Consider the following 23,151-nt stretch of genomic DNA (forward strand, 5'->3'; position numbering starts at 1 on the left):
TCACATTGTCTTGTTCCTCTTTCTCATCTCAAAGGAGAGAGACAGACATTTTGATAAATTAATGATGAGTAAAAACGTTTTGTCTTATCAAAAAAAATATGTATATATATATATTCTTAATTTTTTTCTTGATCACATATTTTACTTGGGAACATTTAATGTGGTATTTTGTTATATTGCATTCTATATTCTATTTCAATTGCAGTTTTCAGTTTGTTTACGCCACTGCAAAAAAAAAGGAAACTGGACACCTCCTTGTCTCGTGGTGACGTCACGCAAACAAGACTCTGAAACCGGAAGAGGAAATCACACCGTTATCTGTGGATGTTTATTTCAAATTGAAAGCAACAAAAAAAATATATATTTAAAAAGAATGAATCCTCCAATTATCAACTCTACTAATTCGGTGACAACTTCTACTAAAAGTAAGTTTCTGAAAAAAGGTGCTGTATGTTTTTAAAAAAACGTTTTACACATTTAGTTGTTAACGTTGCAATGCATCTCATTCGTAACGTGTTGAAGCTAGCCAAAGTCAGCAAAAGCTTAGCTTCACATCCTGACAATGCTTCGATTTCACTTTGCTATTGAAAATGCTCATGTTTTTTAAATGTATTTTTAGACTTGATAATGCCCGTTTTGATGTTAGATAGCTATGTCGCAAAGCAGACTGGTTTGGAAACCGAAACTTCTCTTGACTCTTGCTTAGTAGCTAACTAGCTAGCCTACTAGCTAGGTACTCCAACATTTTATGTTGTTGTTGACAACAGTCAAGTGATAACTAGTATGATATTGTTGCCAAACATTCTAGCAGAAATGTGATATTCCAGATACTTTATAGCTAAGCACCATCAGCAGTCTGCATGCTTCACACTTTGCAGCCAGGAATTAAGACGCACCTGTTTCCTGTAATTCAGTGTCATTTGGTTCAGGGCAACAAATCTAGTAATATCAGCTAGTACCACTGTACCAGTCTCTACTGTATAAACCTAGCTACTGTACATGTCGATAAGGTGTTACCACAGTCAGTCGGCCATCTTGTTTTGAACATTTGCCGTACTGTAACTGTACTCTTTCCTGCAGGAAAGCGAGAGGCCGAGCGCTCCGTCAACTGGACAGTGGAAGAGACCCAGGTGTTGCTGTGTGCCTGGAGTGACGAGCGAGTGCAGAAGAGCCTGGCGGAGAATGTCCGTAACCGCCATGTTTTCAAACACCTCTCAGCCCGCATGTGTGACCTGGGCTTCTCCCGCAGTCCCCACCAGTGCCGGCTCCGCGTCAAGACCCTCAAGGCCAACTATGTCAGAGCCAAGCTGCTGATGAGCGTGGATGACTCCCAACCCTGCAGTTTCAGGTACTACTCTGAGATGGATGCTGTGCTGGGGAGAAATCGCGCTATGGAAGGGACTGGAGGAGGGCGGCATTTGGATCTTCCGAAGGCATAGGAGGATTATTAGGAGGGTGCCATTTTGGTTCTGAATTGATCGCAGAAACAGGGCGCTATTTGGGATCTGAAGGGATTGGAAGACTAGGAGGAGGATGCAATTTTGTATCTTCGGAAGGGACGGCAGGACGGAACTCACGGTATATGGTGTCTGAGATGAAGGTGGAGGAGGACAGGGAGGCAGACGACACAGACGACTACGAGTTCAACGATGTAGGAATCACCACTCGGTCACTGGTTGGCCCGGGTGGAAGACGCCATGATGCTTTTCTAGAGCACAGCAACGACTATCATGAACCTGCTGGTATGTACTCTACTCTCTGTCTGACTCTCTCTCGGTCGGTCACACTTTCTGCTATCAATGCCACTGATTATAATTATATCATCAAAGGTAGACTCAGCAAGATGTTATCAAATCAAATTTTATAGTAGATGGTATCGAGTACAGTATATACATATGAGATGAGTAATGTAGGGTATGTAAACATTATATTAAGTGGTATTGTTTAAAGTGGCTAGTGATACAGTTCTTACATCAATTTTTCCATTATTAAAGTGGCTGGAGTTGGGTCAGTGTCAATGACAGTGTGTTGGCAGCAGCCACTCAATGTTAGTGGTGGCTGTTTAACAGTCTGATGGCCTTGAGATAGAAGCTGTTTTTCAGTCTCTCGGTCCCAGCTTTGATGCACCTGTACTGACCTCGCCTTCTGGGTGATAGCGGGGTGAACAGGCAGTGGCTCGGGTGGTTGTTGTCCTTGATGATCTTTATGGCCTTCCTGTGACATCGGGTGGTGTAGGTGTCCTGGGGGGCAGGTCGTTTTCCCCCGGTGATGCGTTGTGCAGACCTCACTACCCTCTGGAGAGCCTTACGGTTGAGGGCGGAGCAGTTGCCGTACCAGGCGGTGATACAGCCCGACATGATGCTCTCGATTATGCGTCTGTAAAAGTTTGAGTGCTTTTGGTGACAAGCCGAATTTCTTCAGCCTCCTGAGGTTGAAGAGGCGCTGCTGTGCCTTCTTCACCACGCTTTCTGTGTGGGTTGACCAATTCAGTTTGTCTGTGATGTATACGCCGATGAACTTGAAACTTACTACCCTCTCCACTACTGTCCCGTCGATGTGGATAGGGGGGTGCTCCCTCTGCTGTTTCCTGAAGTCCACAATCATCTCCTTAGTTTTGTTGACGTTGAGTGTGAGGTTATTTTCCTGACACCACACTCCGAGGGCCCTCACCTCCTCCCTGTAGGCCATCTCGTCATTGTTGGTAATCAAGCCTACCACTAGTGTCGTCTGCAAACTTGATGATTGAGTTGGAGGCGTGCATGGCCACACAGTCGTGGGTGAACAGGGAGTACAGGAGAGCGCTCAGAACGCACCCTTGTGGGCCCCCAGTGTTGAGGATCAGCGGGGTGGAGATGTTGTTACCTACCCTCACCACCTGGGGGCGGCCCGTCAGGAAGTCCAGTACCCAGTTGCACAGGGCGGGGTCGAGACTCAGGGTCTCGAGCTTGATGACGAGTTTGGAGGGTACTATGGTGTTGAATGCCGAGCTGTAGTCGATGAACAGGTATCTCGCATAGGTATTCCTCTTGTCCAGATGGGTTAGGGCAGTGTGCAGTGTGGTTGAGATTGCATCGTCTGTGGACCTATTTGGGCGGTAAGCAAATTGGAGTGGGTCTAGTGTGTCAGGTAGGGTGGAGGTGATATGGGCCTTGACTAGTCTCTCAAAGCACTTCATGATGACGCAAGTGAGTGCTACGGTGCGATAGTAATTTAGCTCAGTTACCTTAGCTTTCTTGGGAACAGGAACAACGGTGGCCCTCTTGAAGCATGTGGGAACAGCAGACTGGATTGATTGAATATGTCCGTAAACACACCAGCCAGCTGGTCTGCGCATGCTCTGGGGATGCTGTCTTTTACCTAGTCAGGGATTTGGTCTAGCATCCTTTCGGTTACTGGCCCAACGCTCTAACCACTAGGTTACCTGCGATCTCTACACTCTAACCACTAGGTTACCTGCCATCTCTACACTCTAACCACTAGGTTACCTGCTGCCCGAGTGTGCGGTGGTACGAGGTAATTGAGGTAGATATGTACATACAACTAGAAATAGTGACCGATGATAAACAGTAGCAGCAGTGTATGTGATGAGTCATTAAATGTGCAAAAGGATCGATGCCAATATTTGTTTAACCTTTTTGTTTACGGGGCAGTGTTTTCACGTCCGGATGAAATGCATACCCAAATTCAACTGCCTGCTACTCATCCCCAGAAGATAAGATATGCATATTATTAGTATATTTTGGTAGAAAACACTCTGAAGTTTCTAAAACTGTTTGAATCATGTCTGTGAGTATAACAGAACTTATTTAGCAGGCCAAACCCGAAGACAAACCATCCAGATTTTTTTTTGTTGTTGAGGTCATTCTCTTTTCAATGGATTTTCATCCAGATTTCTAAGGAACCTTCTTGCAGTTGATATTGTCACCAGTCTTTAGAAATTGGTTGAGGTTATTCCTTTGTGTAATGAAGAAGTACGGCCATCTTGAATGAGGGTCACTTGAAGTGTACTGTTAGATAGAGGAGGAGGAGGAGCGTGACCAGAAAGCTTCAGTTTGTTTTCTTCCTGTATTGAACACAGATCATCCCGTCTTCAATTTTATTGATTATTTACGTTAAAAGATACCTAAAGTTGTATTACAAAAGTAGTTTGAAATGTTTTGGCAAAGTTTACAGGTAACTTTTGAGAGATTTTGTAGCTGACGTTGCGCAAGTTGGAACCGGTGTTTTTCTGGATCAAACGCACCAAATAAATGGACATCGACGGAGTTACATTTGTGATGTTTATGGGACATATTGGACAACAGAAGAAGCTTCGTCAAAGGTTATAATTATATTTTTATTTCTGCGTTTTGTGTCGCGCCTGCAGGGTTGAAATATGCTTTCTCTTTGTTTACTGTTGTACTATCATCAGATAATAGCATCGTTTGCTTTCGCTGGAAAGCCTTTTTGAAATCTGACATGTCGGCTGGATTCACAACAAGTGTAGCTTTAATTTGCTATCTTGCATGTGTGATTTAATGAAAGTTTGATTTTTATAGTAATTTATTTGAATTTGGCGCTCTGCATTTTCCCTGGCTTTTGCCCAAGTGGCTTTTGAGGTGAACTATTATGGGGTCCTGCTGGTTCCAGGTGCGTCGTTGTTCAGGGCAGAACGACAGATTGTTACCTTGTCAGCTCGGGGATTCGATCTTGCAACATTTCGGTTACTAGTCCAACGTTCTAAACACTAGGTTACCTGCCGGCTCTACACTCTAACCAGTAGGTTACCTGCCATCTCTACACTCTAACCACTAGGTTACCTGCCGCCCCTACGCTCTAACCACTAGGTTACCTGCCGTCCCTACACTCTAGCCACTAGGTTACCTGCCGCCCCTACACTCTAGCCACTAGGTTACCTGCCGCCCCTACACTCTAGCCACTAGGTTACCTGCCACCCCTACACTCTAGCCACTAGGTTACCTGCCGCCTCTACACTCTAACCACTAGGTTACCTGCCGCCCCTACGCTCTAACCACTAGGTTACCTGCCGCCCCTACGCTCTAACCACTAGGTTACTTGCCGTCCCTATACTCTAGCCACTAGGTTACCTGCCGTCCCTACACTCTAACCACTAGGTTACCTGCCGCCTCTAGCCACTAGGTTACCTGCTGCCCCTACACTCTAGCCACTAGGTTACCTGCCGCCCCTACGCTCTAACCACTAGGTTACTTGCCGTCCCTATACTCTAGCCACTAGGTTACCTGCCGTCCCGATACTCTAGCCACTAGGTTACCTGCCGTCCCTACATTCTAGCCACTAGGTTACCTGCCGCCCCTACACTCTAGCCACTAGGTTACCTGCCGCCCTACACTCTAACCACTAGGTTACCTGTCGTCCCTATACTCTAGCCACTAGGTTACCTGCCGCCCCTACACTCTAACCACTAGGTTACCTGCCGCCCCTACACTCTAGCCACTAGGTTACCTGCCGCCCCTACACTAACCACTAGGTTACCTGTCGTCCCGATACTCTAGCCACTAGACTACCTGCCGCCCTACACTCTAACCACTAGGTTACCTGTCGTCCCGATACTCTAGCCACTAGACTACCTGCCGCCCTACACTCTAACCACTAGGTTACCTGCCACCCCTACACTCTAACCACTAGGTTACCTACCGCCCCTACACTCTAACCACTAGGTTACCTACCGCCCCTACACTCTAACCACTAGATTACCTGCCGCCCCTCCACTCTAACCACTAGGTTACCTGCCGCCCCTACACTCTAACCACTAGGTTACCTGCCGCCCCTCCACTCTAACCACTAGGTTACCTGCCGCCCCTCCACTCTAACCACTAGGTTACCTGCCGCCCCTACACTCTAACCACTAGGTTACCTGCCACCCCTACACTCTAACCACTAGGTTACCTGCCGCCCTACACTCTAACCACTAGGTTACCTACCGCCTCTACACTCTAACCACTAGGTTACCTGCCGCCCCTACACTCTAACCACTAGGTTACCTACCGCCCCTACACTCTAACCACTAGGTTACCTACCGCCCCTACACTCTAACCACTAGGTAACCTGCCGCCCCTACACTCTAACCACTAGGTAACCTGCCGCCCCTACACTCTAACCACTAGGTTACCTACCGCCCCTACACTCTAACCACTAGGTTACCTGCCGCCCCTACACTCTAACCACTAGGTAACCTGCCGCCCCTACACTCTAACCACTAGGTTACCTACCGCCCCTCCACTCTAACCACTAGGTTACCTGCCGTCCCTACACTCTAACCACTAGGTAACCTGCCGCCCCTACACTCTAACCACTAGGTTACCTACCGCCCCTACACTCTAACCACTAGGTTACCTGCCGCCCCTACACTCTAACCACTAGGTAACCTGCCGCCCCTACACTCTAACCACTAGGTAACCTGCCGCCCCTCCACTCTAACCACTAGGTAACCTGCCGCCTCTACACTCTAACCACTAGGTTACCTACCGCCCCTACACTCTAACCACTAGGTAACCTGCCGCCTCTACACTCTAACCACTAGGTTACCTACCGCCCCTACACTCTAACCACTAGGTAACCTGCCGCCTCTACACTCTAACCACTAGGTTACCTACCGCCCCTACACTCTAACCACTAGGTAACCTGCCGCCTCTACACTCTAACCACTAGGTTACCTACCGCCCCTACACTCTAACCACTAGGTAACCTGCCGCCTCTACACTCTAACCACTAGGTTACCTACCGCCCCTACACTCTAACCACTAGGTAACCTGCCGCCTCTACACTCTAACCACTAGGTTACCTACCGCCCCTACACTCTAACCACTAGGTAACCTGCCGCCCCTACACTCTAACCACTAGGTTACCTACCGCCCCTACACTCTAACCACTAGGTAACCTGCCGCCTCTACACTCTAACCACTAGGTTACCTGCCGCCCCTCCACTCTAACCACTAGGTAACCTGCCGCCTCTACACTCTAACCACTAGGTTACCTACCGCCCCTACACTCTAACCACTAGGTTACCTGTCGTCCCTCCACTCTAACCACTAGGTAACCTGCCGCCCCTACACTCTAACCACTAGGTTACCTGCCGCCCCTACACTCTAACCACTAGGTTACCTACCGCCCCTCCACTCTAACCACTAGGCTACCTGCCGCCCCTACACTCTAACCATATAATAATAGTTGATCAAAAATGTTAAACTTCTGATCTGCCTCATCGCTGTTAATTGGGGGGGTGTAGCCGTAGGCTACTGGTTGTATATCCCAGAGTTGGTTTAGAATAGGCTATTTCTTTCTCACACAGAATGACAAGCTGACCAATAGAAAAGGTCCATTTTTTTAGACTAGGCCTAGGATATAGGCTTTATCACATTTCTTCTCCCTTCTTTGGACAGGAAAATGTTAGCCTTTTATAAACCCATTTCATGCAATTCTACTACGCTTATATATGTTGTGTGTGTGTGTGTGTGTGTGTGTGTGCGCGTCAAACCTACTCATTCCAGGGTTCTTCTTTATTTTCTACTATTTTCTACATTGTAGAATAATACTGAAGACATCAACACTATGAAATAACACATATGGAATCATGTAGTAACCCAAAAAATGCTAAACAATTTAAAATATAGTTTATACAATCAGTTGTGTTGTGACAAGGTACGGGTGATATACTGAAGAAAGCCCTATTTGAGAAAATACCATTTTGGCAAAACAGCTCAAATAAGCAAGAGATATGACAGTCCATCATTACTTTAAGACATGAAGGTCAGTCAATACGGAAAAGGAACTTTTAAGTTTTTTTTAATTATTTTTTTTAAACCTTTATTTAACTAGGCAAGTCAGTTAAGAACAAATTCTTATTTTCAATGACGGCTTAGGAACAGTGAACCACAGATTTGTACCTTGTCAGTTCGGGGGTTTGAACTTGTAACCTTCCGGTTACTAGTCCAACGCTCTAACCACTAGGCTACCCTGCCGCACCGTTTCTTCAAGTTACAAAAACCATCAAGCGCTATGATGAAACTGGCTCGTGAGGACCGCCACAAGAAAGGAAGATCCAGAGTTACCTCTGCTGCAGGGGATAAGTTCATTAGAGTTAACTGGCTCTTGTGAGGACCGCCACAAGAAAGGACCACCCAGTGTTAGCTCTGCTACAAAGGATAAGTTCATTAGTTACCAGCCTCAGAAAATTGCAGCCCAAATAAATGCTTCACAGAGTTCAAGTAACAGACATCTCAACATCAACTGTTCAGAAGAGACCTTGTGAATCAGGCCTTCATGGTTGAATTTCAGCAAAGAAACCACTACTAAAGGACACCGATAAGAAGAAGAGACTTGCTTGGGCCAAGAAACATGAGCAATGGACATTAGACCAGTGGAAATCTTTCCTTTGGTCTGATGAGTCCATATTTGAGATTTTTGGTTCCAACCACCGTGTCTTTGTGGGACGCAGAGTAGGTGAATATGGATGATCTCCGCATGTGTGGTTCCCACCATGAAGCATGGAGGTGGAGGTGTGATGGTGTTTTGCTGGTGACCCTGTCTGTGAATTATTTAGAATTTAAGGCACAATTTACCAGCATGGCTACCACATAATTGTGCAGTGATACGCCATCCCATCTGGTTTACACTTAGTGGGACTGTCATTTGTTTTTCAACATAACAATGACCCCACACACATCCAGGCTGTGTAAGGGCTATTTGAAGAAGAAGAAGGAGAGTGATGGAGTGCTGTATCAGATGACCTGGCCTCCACACTCACCTGACCTCAACCCAATTGGGATGAGTTGGACCGCAGAGTGAAGAAAAAGCAGCCAACAAGTGCTCAGCATATGTGGGAACTTCTTCAAGACCGTTGGACAAGCATTTCAGGTGAAGCTGGTTGATAGAATGCCCAGAGTGTGCAAAGCTGTCATCAAGGCAAAGGGAGGCAACTTTGAAGAATTTAAAGTATATAAATATATTTTGATTGGTTTAACACTATTATGTAGATGTATATTGTGAATGGCCATAAGCTTTAAAAAAAAAGGAAAAAAGTGAGGCCATATTGCATGTGAAGCGCTCACACAGTGACTTCAGAAAGGACCTGTTTTGCAACAGAAGTTGAATGCCTCAAGGATGAGAAGGCACGGCACCACATCGGACACACAACTGGCTTTCAGTTTGAAGTTGTGGATTGTAAACGGCTCCAACAACTGCACAAGCTGTTCTAGCTTGGCCCCCCAGTCACGCTCCGTGCTCGTCCTCGGATTTCTTCCCTGTTAGCTGGTGATAGTGATGCACAAGCTAGGCCTATTGATTGGTGATAGTGATGCACAAGCTAGGCCTATTGATTGGTGATAGTGATGCACAAGCTAGGCCTATTGATTGGTGATAGGGATGCACAAGCTAGGCCTATTTGAAACATTGCTATTTCCTGGCAACATTTACCCACCAGATTCAGAAGCTTAAACTTTTTGATTTTTGCGAAAGTTTTTAGACTAAGAAAAACTAAACAATTTTCTTTCCATTTTTTTGCAGTCCAAAATATTAGTTTCAGTAGAGTTTGTTTTTCAAGTGTTTTTTTTTATAGATATTTTTATTTTGTTAAATAGTCTTTCCAATTTTTTGTTTCTTGTTTTCATTTACTATAATAACCTTGCAATTTGGGTAAACTGTTGATTCTACATTGTAGAATAATAGTGAAGACATCAAATCTATGAAATAAAACATATGGAATCATGTAGTAACCAAAAAAAGTGTTAAACAAATTGCTCAATGTTGTGGTAATAAAACTTTATCAAAATCAGAATATCTGATTAATTAATCTGTTTAATCTCTTGCATTGCAGTTCATCCATTGGAGGGTGACCGCAGCTCCAGGTCAACACCGCCACCACCCCAGCCTGCTTCCCATTTTTCTCCACCCCCAGACCATTACCCCAACCTGGGCAGTGGTATCACCATTGCCTCCACCCAGCCCCTAGAGCCTGTGTTGAAGCACTTGGCAGACTGCTTCCAGAGACTGGTCTCAGAGTCCCGGGGTCTGATGGTACAGCTGGAGGGTCAGAGGCAGGAGCAGGTCAGAGACTAATAGATAGATATGTGTATCTAAACAGGGCATTCAGAAAGTATTCAGACCCCTTGACTTTTTCCACATTTTGTTACGTTACATCCTTGTTCTAAAATGGATCAAATATAATCCTCATCAATCTACACACGATAACCCATAATGACATCACAATACCCCACAATGACATCACAATACCCCACAATGACATCACAATACCCCACAATGACAAAAAATAATAATACCTTATTTAAGTATTCAGATTCTTTGCTATGAGAATCGAAATTGAGCTCCGGTGCATCCTGTTGCCATTGATCATCCTTGAGTTGTTTCTACAACTTGATTGGAGTACAACTGTGGTAAATGTAATTGATTGGACGTGATTTGGGAAGGCACACTCCTGTCTATATAAGGTCCCACAGTTGGCAGTGTATGTCAGAGCAAAAATCCAAGCCACGAGGTCGAAGGAATTGTCCGTAGAGTTCCGAGAGAGGATTGTGCCCGAGGCACAGATCTGGGGAAGGCTACCAAAACATTTCTGCAGCATTGAAGGTCCCCAAGAATACAGGGGCCTCCATCATTCTTAAATGGAAGAAGTTTAGAACCATCAAGACTCTTCCTAGAGCTGGCCGCCCAGCCAAACTAAGCATTTGGGGGAGAATGGCCTTGGTCAGGGAGGTGACTAAGAACCAGATGGTCACTCTGACAGAGCTCCAGAGTTCCTCTTTGGAGATGGGAGAACCTTCCAGATGGGCAGCCATCTCTGCAGCACTCCACCAATCAGGCCTTAATGGTATTGACCAGACGGAAGCCACTCCTCAGTAAAAGGCATGACAGCCCTATTAGTTTTCCAAAAGGCACCTAAAGACTCAGACCATAAGACACAAGTTTCTCTGGTCTGATGAAACCAAGATTGAACTCTTTGGCCTGAATGCCAAGCGTCACATCTGGAGGAAACCTGGCACCATCCCTACAGTGAAGCATGGTGGTGGCAGCATCAAGCTGTGGGGATGTTTTTCAGCGGCAGAGACTGGGAGACTAGTCAGGATCAAAGGAAAGATGAACGGAGCAAATGACAGAGAGACCCTTGATGAAAACCAGCTCGAGAGTGACCTGAAAATAGCTGTGCAGCGATGCTCCCATCCAACCTGACAGAGCTTGAGAGGATCTGCAGAGAAGAATGGGAGAAACTCCCCAAATACAGGTGTGCCAAGCTTGTAGCGTCATTACCCAAGAAGACTTGAGGCTGTAATCGCTGCCAAAGGTGCTTCAACAAAGTACTGAGTAAAAGGTCTGAATACTGATGTAAATGTTATATTTCTATGAATCTGGTTTTCCTTTGTCATTATGGGGTATTGTGATGTCATTATGGGGTATTGTGATGTCATTATGGAGTATTGTGATGTCATTATGGGGTATTGTGTGTAGATTGATGAGGGGAAAGAAACGATTATGTAAAAGTGATATTCCGTATGTATTTTTATATTTTTTTGCTAAAATTTCTAAAAACCCAATTTTTTTATCTTTGTTATTGTGTGTAGATTGATGAGGAAAATAATACATTTTAATCATTTTTCGAATAAGGCTATAACGTATCAAAATGTGGGGAAAGTCCAAGGGGTCTGAATACTTTCTGAACGCACCCCGTATGTGTTGTGTCCCAAATGACGCCCTGTAGTCCCATAGTTTATAGGGAATACCCTGTTACCTATGTAGTCCCATAGTTTATAGGGAATACCCTGTTACCTATGTAGTCCCATAGTTTATAGGGAATACCCTGTTACCTATGTAGTCCCATAGTTTATAGGGAATAACCTGTTACCTATGTAGTCCCATAGTTTATAGGGAATACCCTGTTACCTATGTAGTCCCATAGCTTATAGGGAATACCCTGTTACCTATGTAGTCCCATAGTTTATAGGGAATAACCTGTTACCTATGTAGTCCCATAGTTTATAGGGAATACCCTGTTACCTATGTAGTCCCATAGTTTATAGGGAATACCCTGTTACCTATGTAGTCCCATAGTTTATAGGGAATACCCTGTTACCTATGTAGTCCCATAGTTTATAGGGAATACCCTGTTACCTATGTAGTCCCATAGTTTATAGGGAATAACCTGTTACCTATGTAGTCCCATAGTTTATAGGGAATACCCTGTTACCTATGTAGTCCCATAGTTTATAGGGAATACCCTGTTACCTATGTAGTCCCATAGCTTATAGGGAATACCCTGTTACCTATGTAGTCCCATAGTTTATAGGGAATACCCTGTTACCTATGTAGTCCCATAGTTTATAGGGAATACCCTGTTACCTATGTAGTCCCATAGTTTATAGGGAATACCCTGTTACCTATGTAGTCCCATAGTTTTATACGGAATACCCTGTTACCTATGTAGTCCCATAGTTTATAGGGAATACCCTGTTACCTATGTAGTCCCATAGTTTATAGGGAATACCCTGTTACCTATGTAGTCCCATAGTTTATAGGGAATACCCTGTTACCTATGTAGTCCCATAGTTTATAGGGAATACCCTGTTACCTATGTAGTCCCATAGTTTATAGGGAATACCCTGTTACCTATGTAGTCCCATAGTTTATAGGGAATACCCTGTTACCTATGTAGTCCCATAGTTTATAGGGAATACCCTATTACCTACAGTGGGGCAAAAAAGTACTTTGTCAGCCACCAATTGTGCAAGTTCTCCCACTTAAAATGATGAGGCCTGTAATTTTCATCATAGGTACACTTCAACTATGACAGACAAAATGAGAAAAAAAATCCAGAAAATCACATTGTAGGATTTTTAATGAATTTATTTGCAAATTATGGTGGAAAATAAGTATTTAGTCACCTACAAACAAGCAAGATATCTGGCTCTCACAGACCTGTAACTTCTTCTTTAAGAGGCTCCTCTGTCCTCCACTCATTACCTGTATTAATGGCACCTGTTTGAACTTGTTATCAGTTTAAAAGACTGTCCACAACCTCAAACAGTCACACTCCAAACTCCACTATGGCCAAGACCAAAGAGCTGTCAAAGGACACCAGAAACAAAATTGTAGACCTGCACCAGGCTGGGAAGACTGAATCTGCAATAGGTAAGCAGCTTGGTTTGAAGAAATCAACTGTGGGAGCAATTATTAGGAAATGGAAGACATACAAGACCACTGATAATCTCCTCGATCTGGGGCTCCACGCAAGATCTCACCCCGTGGGGTCAAAATGATCACAAGAACGGTGAGCAATTATCCCAGAACCACACGGGGGACCTGGTGAATGACCTGCAGAGAGCTGGGACCAAAGTAACAAAGCCTACCATCAGTAACACACTACGCCGCCAGGGACTCAAATCCTGCAGTGCCAGACGTGTCCCCCTACTTAAGCCAGTACATGTCCAGGCCCGTCTGAAGTTTGATAGAGAGCATTTGGATGATCCAGAAGAAGATTGGGAGAATGTCATATGGTCAGATGAAACCAGAATAGAACTTTTTGGTAAAACTCAACTCGTCGTGTTTGGAGGACAACGAATGCTGCATGGGGGTGGAAACATCATGCTTTGGGGCTGTTTTTCTGCAAAGGGACCTGGACGACTGATCCGTGTAAAGGAAAGAATGAATGGGGCCGTGTATCGTGAGATTTTGAGTGGAATCCTCCTTCCATCAGCAAGGGCATTGAAGATGAAACGTGACTGGGTCTTTCAGCATGACAATGATCCCAAACACACCGCCCGGGCAACTAAGGAGTGACTTCGTAAGAAGCATTTCAAGGTCCTGGAGTGGCCTAGCCATTCTCCAGATCTCAACCCCTAGAAAATTTTTGGAGGGAGTTGAAAGTCTGTGTTGCCCAGCAACAGCCCCAAAACATCACTGCTCTAGAGGAGATATGCATGGAGGAATTGGCCAAAATACCAGCAACAGTGTGTGAAAACCTTGTGAAGACTTACAGAAAAAGTTTGACCTCTGTCATTGCCAACAAATGGTATATAACAAAGTATTGAGATAAACTTTTGTTGTTGACCAAATACTTATTTTCCACCATAATTTGCAAATAAATTCATTAAAAATCCTACAATGTGATTTTCTTGATTTATTTCCCCCTCATTTTGTCTGTCATAGTTGAAGTGTACCTATGATGAAAATTACAGGCCTCTCATCTTGTTAAGTGGGAGAACCTGCACAATTGGTGGCTGACTAAATACTTTTTTTCCCCACTGTATGTGTAATATAAGCTGTACATCATAATGCTTTTGGTAGAAGACTCGGTGTCTAAACGTTCTCTCTCTGTCTCTTTGTCAGGCTCGCTGGCAGCAGGCCTTGCTCTCTCAGTGGCTGGAGAGAGAGGAGCTGAGGCAGAGGGAGGCGGCGGACAGGGAGGACCGGAGGGAGAAGGCCCGTATGGCGCATGAGATCAGGGTACTGACGCTCCTCAGTGGCCTGGCCCAGAACCAGCAGAGCCAGAAGCAGACACCACATCACAGCTGCAGCTGTTGCCACCAGTGTAGCAGGGTGGAGGCAGGAGGTGGGGCTGTTGCCGGGGCCTCGACCATCACCAGACATGATGATGGAACTGAGGACAGAGACCAGATGGAATCAGAGGCCTTATAGAAGAAAGGGTTGGATACAGACCTGGTGTGTGTGTGTAAGAACTCCATGCCTTTCAAAATGTATGTTTAACTTCTTGCTGGAGTGTTTGGCCTACATGAAATAAATGTGTTTTTTCATTAATTTGTTAATTGTTTAATTAATTAACTCTGACATTAAGGGTTCAACATCTGGAATTCAGTATTATTCTCTCAACCTTTTTTTTTTTATTTATTTTTTTTACAATAAATTTTTTATCGGTGAAGGTGTTCGATTTGGTTCTCTTGATCTGGTGTACGGAAACTCATCTGTTCTGTTTACTTTTGCTGACAGTTTTGGTTTCGTTTGATGCCTAATGAACACACCCCAAGAATGTATGGGTGTTCCTGTTGAAAAGGTCTATCGGTCTTCTCAGACACCCTGTTTTAGGAAGTCACCGTCATCAGGGCTACTGTCAACATCATCATCAGGGCTACTGTCAACATCATCATTAGGGCTACTGTCAACATCATCATTAGGGCTACTGTCAACATCATCATTAGGGCTACTGTCAACATCATCATTAGGGCTACTGTCAACATTATCAGGGCTACTGTCAACATTATCATTAGGGCTACTGTCAACATCATCATTAGGGCTACTGTCAACATCATCATTAGGGCTACTGTCAACATCATCATTAGGGCTACTGTCAACATCATCATTAGGGCTACTGTCAACATCATCATTAGGGCTACTGTCAACATCATCAGGGCTACTGTCAACATCATCATCAGGGCTACTGTCAACATCATCATTAGGGCTACTGTCAACATCATCATTAGGGCTACTGTCAACATCATCATCAGGGCTACTGTCAACATCATCATTAGGGCTACTGTCAACATCATCATTAGGGCTACTGTAAACATCATCATCAGGGCTACTGTCAACATCATCATTAGGGCTACTGTCAACATCATCATCAGGGCTACTGTCAACATCATCATTAGGGCTACTGTCAACATCATCATCAGGGCTACTGTCAACATCATCATTAGGGCTACTGTCAACATCATCATTAGGGCTACTGTCAACATTATCATTAGGGCTACTGTCAACATCATCATTAGGGCTACTGTCAACATCATCATTAGGGCTACTGTCAACATCATCATTAGGGCTACTGTCAACATCATCATTAGGGCTACTGTAAACATCATCATTAGGGCTACTGTCAACATCATCATTAGGGCTACTGTCAACATCATCATTAGGGCTACTGTCAACATCATCATTAGGGCTACTGTCAACATCATCATTAGGGCTACTGTCAACATCATCAGGGCTACTGTCAACATCATCATTAGGGCTACTGTCAACATCATCATCAGGGCTACTGTCAACATCATCATTAGGGCTACTGTCAACATCATCATCAGGGCTACTGTCAACATCATCATTAGGGCTACTGTCAACATTATCATTAGGGCTACTGTCAACATCATCATTAGGGCTACTGTCAACATCATCATTAGGGCTACTGTCAACATCATCATCAGGGCTACTGTCAACATCATCAGGGCTACTGTCAACATTATCATTAGGGCTACTGTCAACATCATCATCAGGGCTACTGTAAACATTATCATTAGGGCTACTGTCAACATCATCATTAGGGCTACTGTCAACATCATCATTAGGGCTACTGTCAACATCATCATTAGGGCTACTGTCAACATTATCAGGGCTACTGTCAACATTATCAGGGCTACTGTCAACATCATCATTAGGGCTACTGTCAACATCATCATCAGGGCTACTGTCAACATCATCATTAGGGCTACTGTCAACATCATCATTAGGGCTACTGTCAACATCATTAGGGCTACTGTCAACATCATCATTAGGGCTACTGTCAACATCATCATCAGGGCTACTGTCAACATCATCATTAGGGCTACTGTCAACATCATCATTAGGGCTACTGTCAACATCATCATCAGGGCTACTGTCAACATCATCATTAGGGCTACTGTCAACATCATCATTAGGGCTACTGTCAACATCATCATTAGGGCTACTGTCAACATCATCAGGGCTACTGTCAACATCATCATTAGGGCTACTGTCAACATCATCATTAGGGCTACTGTCAACATCATCATTAGGGCTACTGTCAACATCATCATTAGGGCTACTGTCAACATCATCAGGGCTACTGTAAACATCATCATTAGGGCTACTGTCAACATCATTAGGGCTACTGTAAACATCATCATTAGGGCTACTGTCAACATCATCATTAGGGCTACTGTCAACATCATCATTAGGGCTACTGTCAACATCATCATTAGGGCTACTGTCAACATCATCAGGGCTACTGTCAACATCATCAGGGCTACTGTCAACATCATCATTAGGGCTACTGTCAACATCATCATTAGGGCTACTGTCAACATCATCATTAGGGCTACTGTAAACATTATCAGGGCTACTGTCAACATCATCATTAGGGCTACTGTCAACATCATCATTAGGGCTACTGTCAACATTATCATTAGGGCTACTGTCAACATCATCATTAGGGCTACTGTCAACATCATCAGGGCTACTGTCAACATCATCATCAGGGCTACTGTCAACATCATCATTAGGGCTACTGTCAACATCATCAGGGCTACTGTCAACATCATCAGGGCTACTGTCAACATCATCATTAGGGCTACTGTCAACATCATCATTAGGCTACTGTCAACATCATCATTAGGGCTACTGTAAACATTATCAGGGCTACTGTCAACATCATCATTAGGGCTACTGTCAACATCATCATTAGGGCTACTGTCAACATCATCATTAGGGCTACTGTCAACATTATCATTAGGGCTACTGTCAACATCATCATTAGGGCTACTGTCAACATCATCAGGGCTACTGTCAACATCATCATTAGGGCTACTGTCAACATCATCATTAGGGCTACTGTCAACATCATCATTAGGGCTACTGTCAACATCATCAGGGCTACTGTCAACATCATCATCAGGGCTACTGTCAACATCATCATTAGGGCTACTGTCAACATCATCATTAGGGCTACTGTCAACATCATCATCAGGGCTACTGTCAACATCATCATCAGGGCTACTGTCAACATCATCATTAGGGCTACTGTCAACATCATCATCAGGGCTACTGTCAACATCATCATCAGGGCTACTGTCAACATCATCATTAGGGCTACTGTCAACATCATCATTAGGGCTACTGTCAACATCATCAGGGCTACTGTCAACATCATCATCAGGGCTACTGTCAACATCATCATTAGGGCTACTGTCAACATCATCATTAGGGCTACTGTCAACATCATCATCAGGGCTACTGTCAACATTATCATTAGGCTACTGTAAACATCATCATTAGGGCTACTGTAAACATCATCATTAGGGCTACTGTCAACATCATCATTAGGGCTACTGTCAACATCATCATCAGGGCTACTGTCAACATCATCATTAGGGCTACTGTCAACATCATCATTAGGGCTACTGTAAACATCATCATCAGGGCTACTGTCAACATTATCATTAGGGCTACTGTCAACATCATCATTAGGGCTACTGTAAACATCATCATTAGTGCTACTGTCAACATCATCATTAGGGCTACTGTCAACATCATCATTAGGGCTACTGTCAACATCATCATCAGGGCTACTGTCAACATCATCATCAGGGCTACTGTCAACATCATCATTAGGGCTACTGTCAACATCATAATTAGGGCTACTGTCAACATCATCATTAGGGCTACTGTCAACATCATCAGGGCTACTGTCAACATCATCATCAGGGCTACTGTCAACATCATCATCAGGGCTACTGTCAACATTATCATTAGGGCTACTGTCAACATCATCATCAGGGCTACTGTCAACATTATCATTAGGGCTACTGTCAACATTATCATTAGGGCTACTGTCAACATCATCATTAGGGCTACTGTCAACATCAGGGCTACTGTCAACATCATCAGGGCTACTGTAAACATCATCATTAGGGCTACTGTCAACATCATCATTAGGGCTACTGTCAACATCATCAGGGCTACTGTAAACATCATCATCAGGGCTACTGTCAACATCATCATTAGGGCTACTGTCAACATCATCAGGGCTACTGTCAACATTATCATCAGGGCTACTGTCAACATTATCATCAGGGCTACTGTCAACATCATCAGGGCTACTGCAGCATTTCTCATGGTAAATAGACATGTTGAATAGGCAGGTGTGTGTGAGGGGAGGTCAGCTATTTACTACAGGGCTGCCAAGAATGAAACGTTGGGAGTTGGAGGGTTGAGGTCAATTCACTGTCAACTCGGGCACTCCGGGAGATGTATTAGAATTGTATTTATTTAAATAGGGAAGTCAGTTAAGAACAAATTCTTATTTTCAATGAGGGTCTAGTCATTGAACAGTGGGTTAACTGCCTGTTCAGGGGCAGAGTGACAGATTTGTAACTTGTCAGCTCGGGGATTCGAACTTGCAACCTTTCAGTTACTAGTCCAACACTCTAACCACTAGGCTACCCTGCCACCTCTATACTCTAACCACTAGGCTACCCTGCCACCTCTACACTGGTCCTTCTGTAGCTCAGTTGGTAGAGCATGGCGCTTGTAACGCCAGGGTAGTGGGTTCGATCCCCGGGACCACCCATACGTAGAATGTATGCACACATGACTGTAAGTCGCTTTGGATAAAAGCGTCTGCTAAATGGCATATATTACACTCTAACCACTAGGCTACCCTGCCGCACTGCCACGAAATCACAAGAGATTTGACTGATCTTGTATTTTTTTAACTGAGTGTTTTCCTATTTGTCCTGAATTATTCATATTAAAAAGTGACATTCCAGTCTCCCTTTTCATGTCATTTAACACCTGATCTACTGAACAAATAGGTGGTTCAGGTGGTTAGTTAGAGGCTGATGACATCACAACTTCCCATCAAACCAACTCCTTAAACTTAAACAGTTGAACGACTTTTAAACGAGTTGTCTCAGAAAATAGTTTGTTACCCTTTTAAGTGTGTGTACTGTACTGTATTTATACTTGGGATATCGCTTTTCAACAGGAAAAGTTCAACCATCTCTGGAGTACATCTTTACGTTCACCCACATCCTGGTGATTGTGAGGAGGACCAACTTATCTGAATGACTACCCTGCCCCCTCTACACTCTAACCACTAGGCTACCCTGCCCCCTCTACACTCTAACCACTAGGCTACCCTGCCGCCTCTACACTCTAACCACTAGGCTACCCTGCCTCAATGGGAGAAATACATTCATTGGTGGACAGCAGAGATGATGCTTCACCCCTATCCAGAAAATGTCCATCCTTTTTCACGGACAAAAAAAAGTTTTGTATGAATGTAACTTTTGACGGACCGACAGATATGTTAGCCAATTAGAAAAGAGCAGCACGCACACTGACCAATGAGAAAAGAGCAGCACGCACACTGACCAATGAGAAAAGAGCAGCACGCACACTGGCCAATTAGCAGCACGCACACTGACCAATTAGGAAAGAGCAGCACGCACACTTGACCAATGAGAAAAGAGTAGCACGCACACTGACCAATGGGAAAAGAGTAGCACGCACACTGGCCAATTAGCAGCACGCACACTGACCAATTAGGAAAGAGCAGCACGCACACTTGACCAATGAGAAAAGTGTAGCACGCACACTGACCAATGAGAAAAGAGCAGCACGCACACTGGCCAATTAGCAGCACGCACAATGACCAATTAGGAAAGAGCAGCACACACACTTGACCAATGAGAAAAGAGTAGCACGCACACTGACCAATGAGAAAAGAGTAGCACGCACACTGACCAATGAGAAAAGAGCAGCATGCACACTGACCAATTAGCAGCACGCACACACTTGACCAAAGAGAAAATAATTCATCCCATTTCTAACTTGGTATCCGTTCTCAACGTGCCAGTGTGGCGGCAGACTTAATTAAGGTCATTACTTTACGCAGGAAGAACGACGGGACGTAGTATACAGTCCGGTCCGAAAGCCCAGGCACACAACAGGATGTAGAACTACGTGTGAAAACAACTGCTTTTCTTTGATTATTTCACTGCCGTACTGTGTTGGATCTTGTTCAGCCATCTTGTCTCAAGAGGACCACAATGGAAATAAGTCCCCGTCTTTATTTCCTCCATGATTTTATTCATGTGAATTAATGGCTTTTAGGTTTTATGTGTGCTTGTTTTTTTTAAATGGTTGAATTACTGAACTTAAACGTCTTCTTGGGTAATGACGCTACAAGCTTGGCACACCTGTATTTGGGGAATTTCTCCCATTGTTCTCTGCAGATCCTCTCAACCTCTGTCAGGTTGGATGGGGAGCGTCGCTGCACAGCTATTTTCAGGTCTCTCCAGAGATGTTCGAACAGGTTCAAGATGGGCCACTCAAGGACATTCAGAGACCTGTACCAAAGCCACTCTTGCATTGTCTTGGCTGTGTGCTTAGGGTCGTTGTCCTGTTGGAAGGTGAACCTTCGACCCAGTCTGACGTCCTGAGCGCTCTGGAGCAGGTTTTCATCAAGGATCTCTCTGTACTTTGCTCCGTTCATCTTTCCCTCGATCCTGACTAGTCTCCCAGTCCCTGCTGCTGAAAAACATCCTCACAGCATGATGCTGCTACCACCATGCTTCACCGTAGGGATGGACCCAGGTTTCCTCCAGACATGATGCTTGACATTCAAGCCAAAGAGTTCCATCTTGGTTTCATCAGACTAGAGAATCATGTTTCTCATGGTCTGAGAATCCTTTAGGTGCCTTTTGGGCAAACTCCAAGCGGGCTGTCATGTGCCTTTTACTGAGGAGTGGTTTCCGTCTGGCCACTCTACCATAAAGGCCTGCTTGGTGGAGTGCTGCAGAGATGGTTGTCCTTCTGGAAGGTTCTCTCATCTCCACAGAGGAACACAATAGAGCTCTATCAGAGTGACCATCAGGTTCTTGGTCGCCTCCCTGACCAAGGCCCTTCTCCCCCCAGATTGCTCAGTTTGGCTGGGCGGCCAGCTCTAGGAAGAGTCTTGGTGGTTCCAAACTCCTTCTTGTGCCCCGACACAATCCTGTCTCGTAGCTCTACGGTCAATTCCTTCAAACTCACGGATAGTTGGTTTTGCTCTGACAGGCCCTGTCAACTGTGGGACCTCATATAGACAGGTGTTTGCTCTGACAGGCCCTGTCAACTGTGGGACCTCATATAGACAGGTGTGTGTCTTTCCAAATCATGTCCAATCAATTACATTTACCACAGGTTGGACTCCAATCAAAGTGTATAAAAATCTCAAGGATGATCAATGGAAACAGGATGCACCTGAGCTCAATTTCGAGTCTCATATCAAAGGGTCTGAATACTTATGTAAATAAGGTGCTTCTGTTTTCTATTTTTAATACATTTGCCAACATGTCTGCACGGTAGTAATAACACATGAGTATTAAACAGTCTGTCATGCCATCTGCAAATCCCATAGACTAGGACACACAAAAGTGCCTAAAATGCTTCCTTATTCATGTTTGGATAAAATTACACTAAACTATATTTTGCGGGTGCTTGTTTCAACAATTTTCACATACAATTATTTAAACAATGAATGAATGAATGAATGTCACAACTGTTTAGTCCCCAGAAAACATTGCTAAACGACCGTTTATTATTGGATCCCTACAATGGTAATGACATGCGTGTGTTCAAGGATTTTCTCATTTATTATCGCATATCATGATGCGTAAAATTGCAAAAGAGAGCTCGTTTTGCATGGACCATTGCCCCGGGTGAGTAAAGAGTCACTTGAGGACCAATGGAAAGGTCTAAAATGTACACACTCCTCACCCGGGGCACAGGGCTATGCAAAACGAACTTGCTCATTGACAAGTGAGCGAGTCCCCTGCAAGCCCCTTCTCGTCTCTGATTGGCTGGCCTGCGGTATCGTCAAGTCATTAGTCGACTTTCCCGGTTTCTCCAGCTCAAACAAGTCAACACGTTTTGAGTGAGGATCTCCGCTGCGCAGTCTCGCTGCAATATGACTGTGGATGATTGCGTGTTATATTAAGAACTCCGTCAAGCCTTGTGAAAACCGTGAACACACGTTCCTTCTACTCGTGATTTGCAAGTGGATATGCTGAATGTAAGGACAGAGGAAACCTGCGGCTGAATATCAGTAGAAGCTCACAGGTTTCGTTGGAGAAAGTGCTCGTTTTATTCTAGTGGGAAAGATATATTAAGGATTCTGCAGGTACTTATTCTGAGGTGAGATATTTTCTTTTTTATTGTCTACTCTTGGTGTAAATATTTGGATTTTATCCATTTGCTTTAGAGTTTAGTTTGGGAATAATTTCGACCCGTATTGAACGAATGTCACAATATGCGGAGGTGTTCTGTGCGCTCTGAGAGGACGGCGATGTGTGCAGTCAACTGTGTAGGTTGCTGTTTCTGGGGGGGTGTATTTTG

At 44.4% G+C, this 23,151-nt stretch overlaps 2 protein-coding genes across 4 annotated transcripts in view; both read left to right on the forward strand.

Annotated features, from left to right (window-relative positions):
* The window catches only part of LOC118377301 (ras-GEF domain-containing family member 1B-A-like), a 146,154-nt gene that overhangs the window by 74,954 nt on the left and 48,049 nt on the right, over positions 1-23,151 (forward strand). Inside the window, exon 1 of one of the 2 annotated variants that reach the window (XM_052460855.1) lies at positions 22,687-22,950. The exons of the other annotated variant lie outside the window; for it this stretch is intronic. The gene's annotated coding sequence lies outside the window, so the exon portion shown is untranslated. Of the gene's footprint in view, positions 1-22,686; positions 22,951-23,151 lie in introns of those variants that run through there. 2 annotated transcript variants of the gene reach the window in all.
* Positions 256-14,869, forward strand: LOC127907134 (uncharacterized). 2 transcript variants are annotated; one of them, XM_052460863.1, is made up of 4 exons: positions 256-443; positions 1,081-1,742; positions 9,833-10,062; positions 14,353-14,869. In XM_052460863.1, exons 2-4 carry the CDS (start codon positions 1,583-1,585, stop codon positions 14,659-14,661), a joined length of 699 nt encoding a protein of 232 aa, XP_052316823.1. In that variant the 5' UTR covers positions 256-443; positions 1,081-1,582; the 3' UTR covers positions 14,662-14,869. The 2 variants fall into 2 exon arrangements, with proteins under 2 accessions (XP_052316823.1, XP_052316822.1); XM_052460862.1 differs by having other exon boundaries at positions 256-425.

The sequence above is a fragment of the Oncorhynchus keta genome, chromosome 14, assembly GCF_023373465.1.
Source record: "Oncorhynchus keta strain PuntledgeMale-10-30-2019 chromosome 14, Oket_V2, whole genome shotgun sequence".
NCBI classification, from domain to species: domain Eukaryota; kingdom Metazoa; phylum Chordata; class Actinopteri; order Salmoniformes; family Salmonidae; genus Oncorhynchus; species Oncorhynchus keta.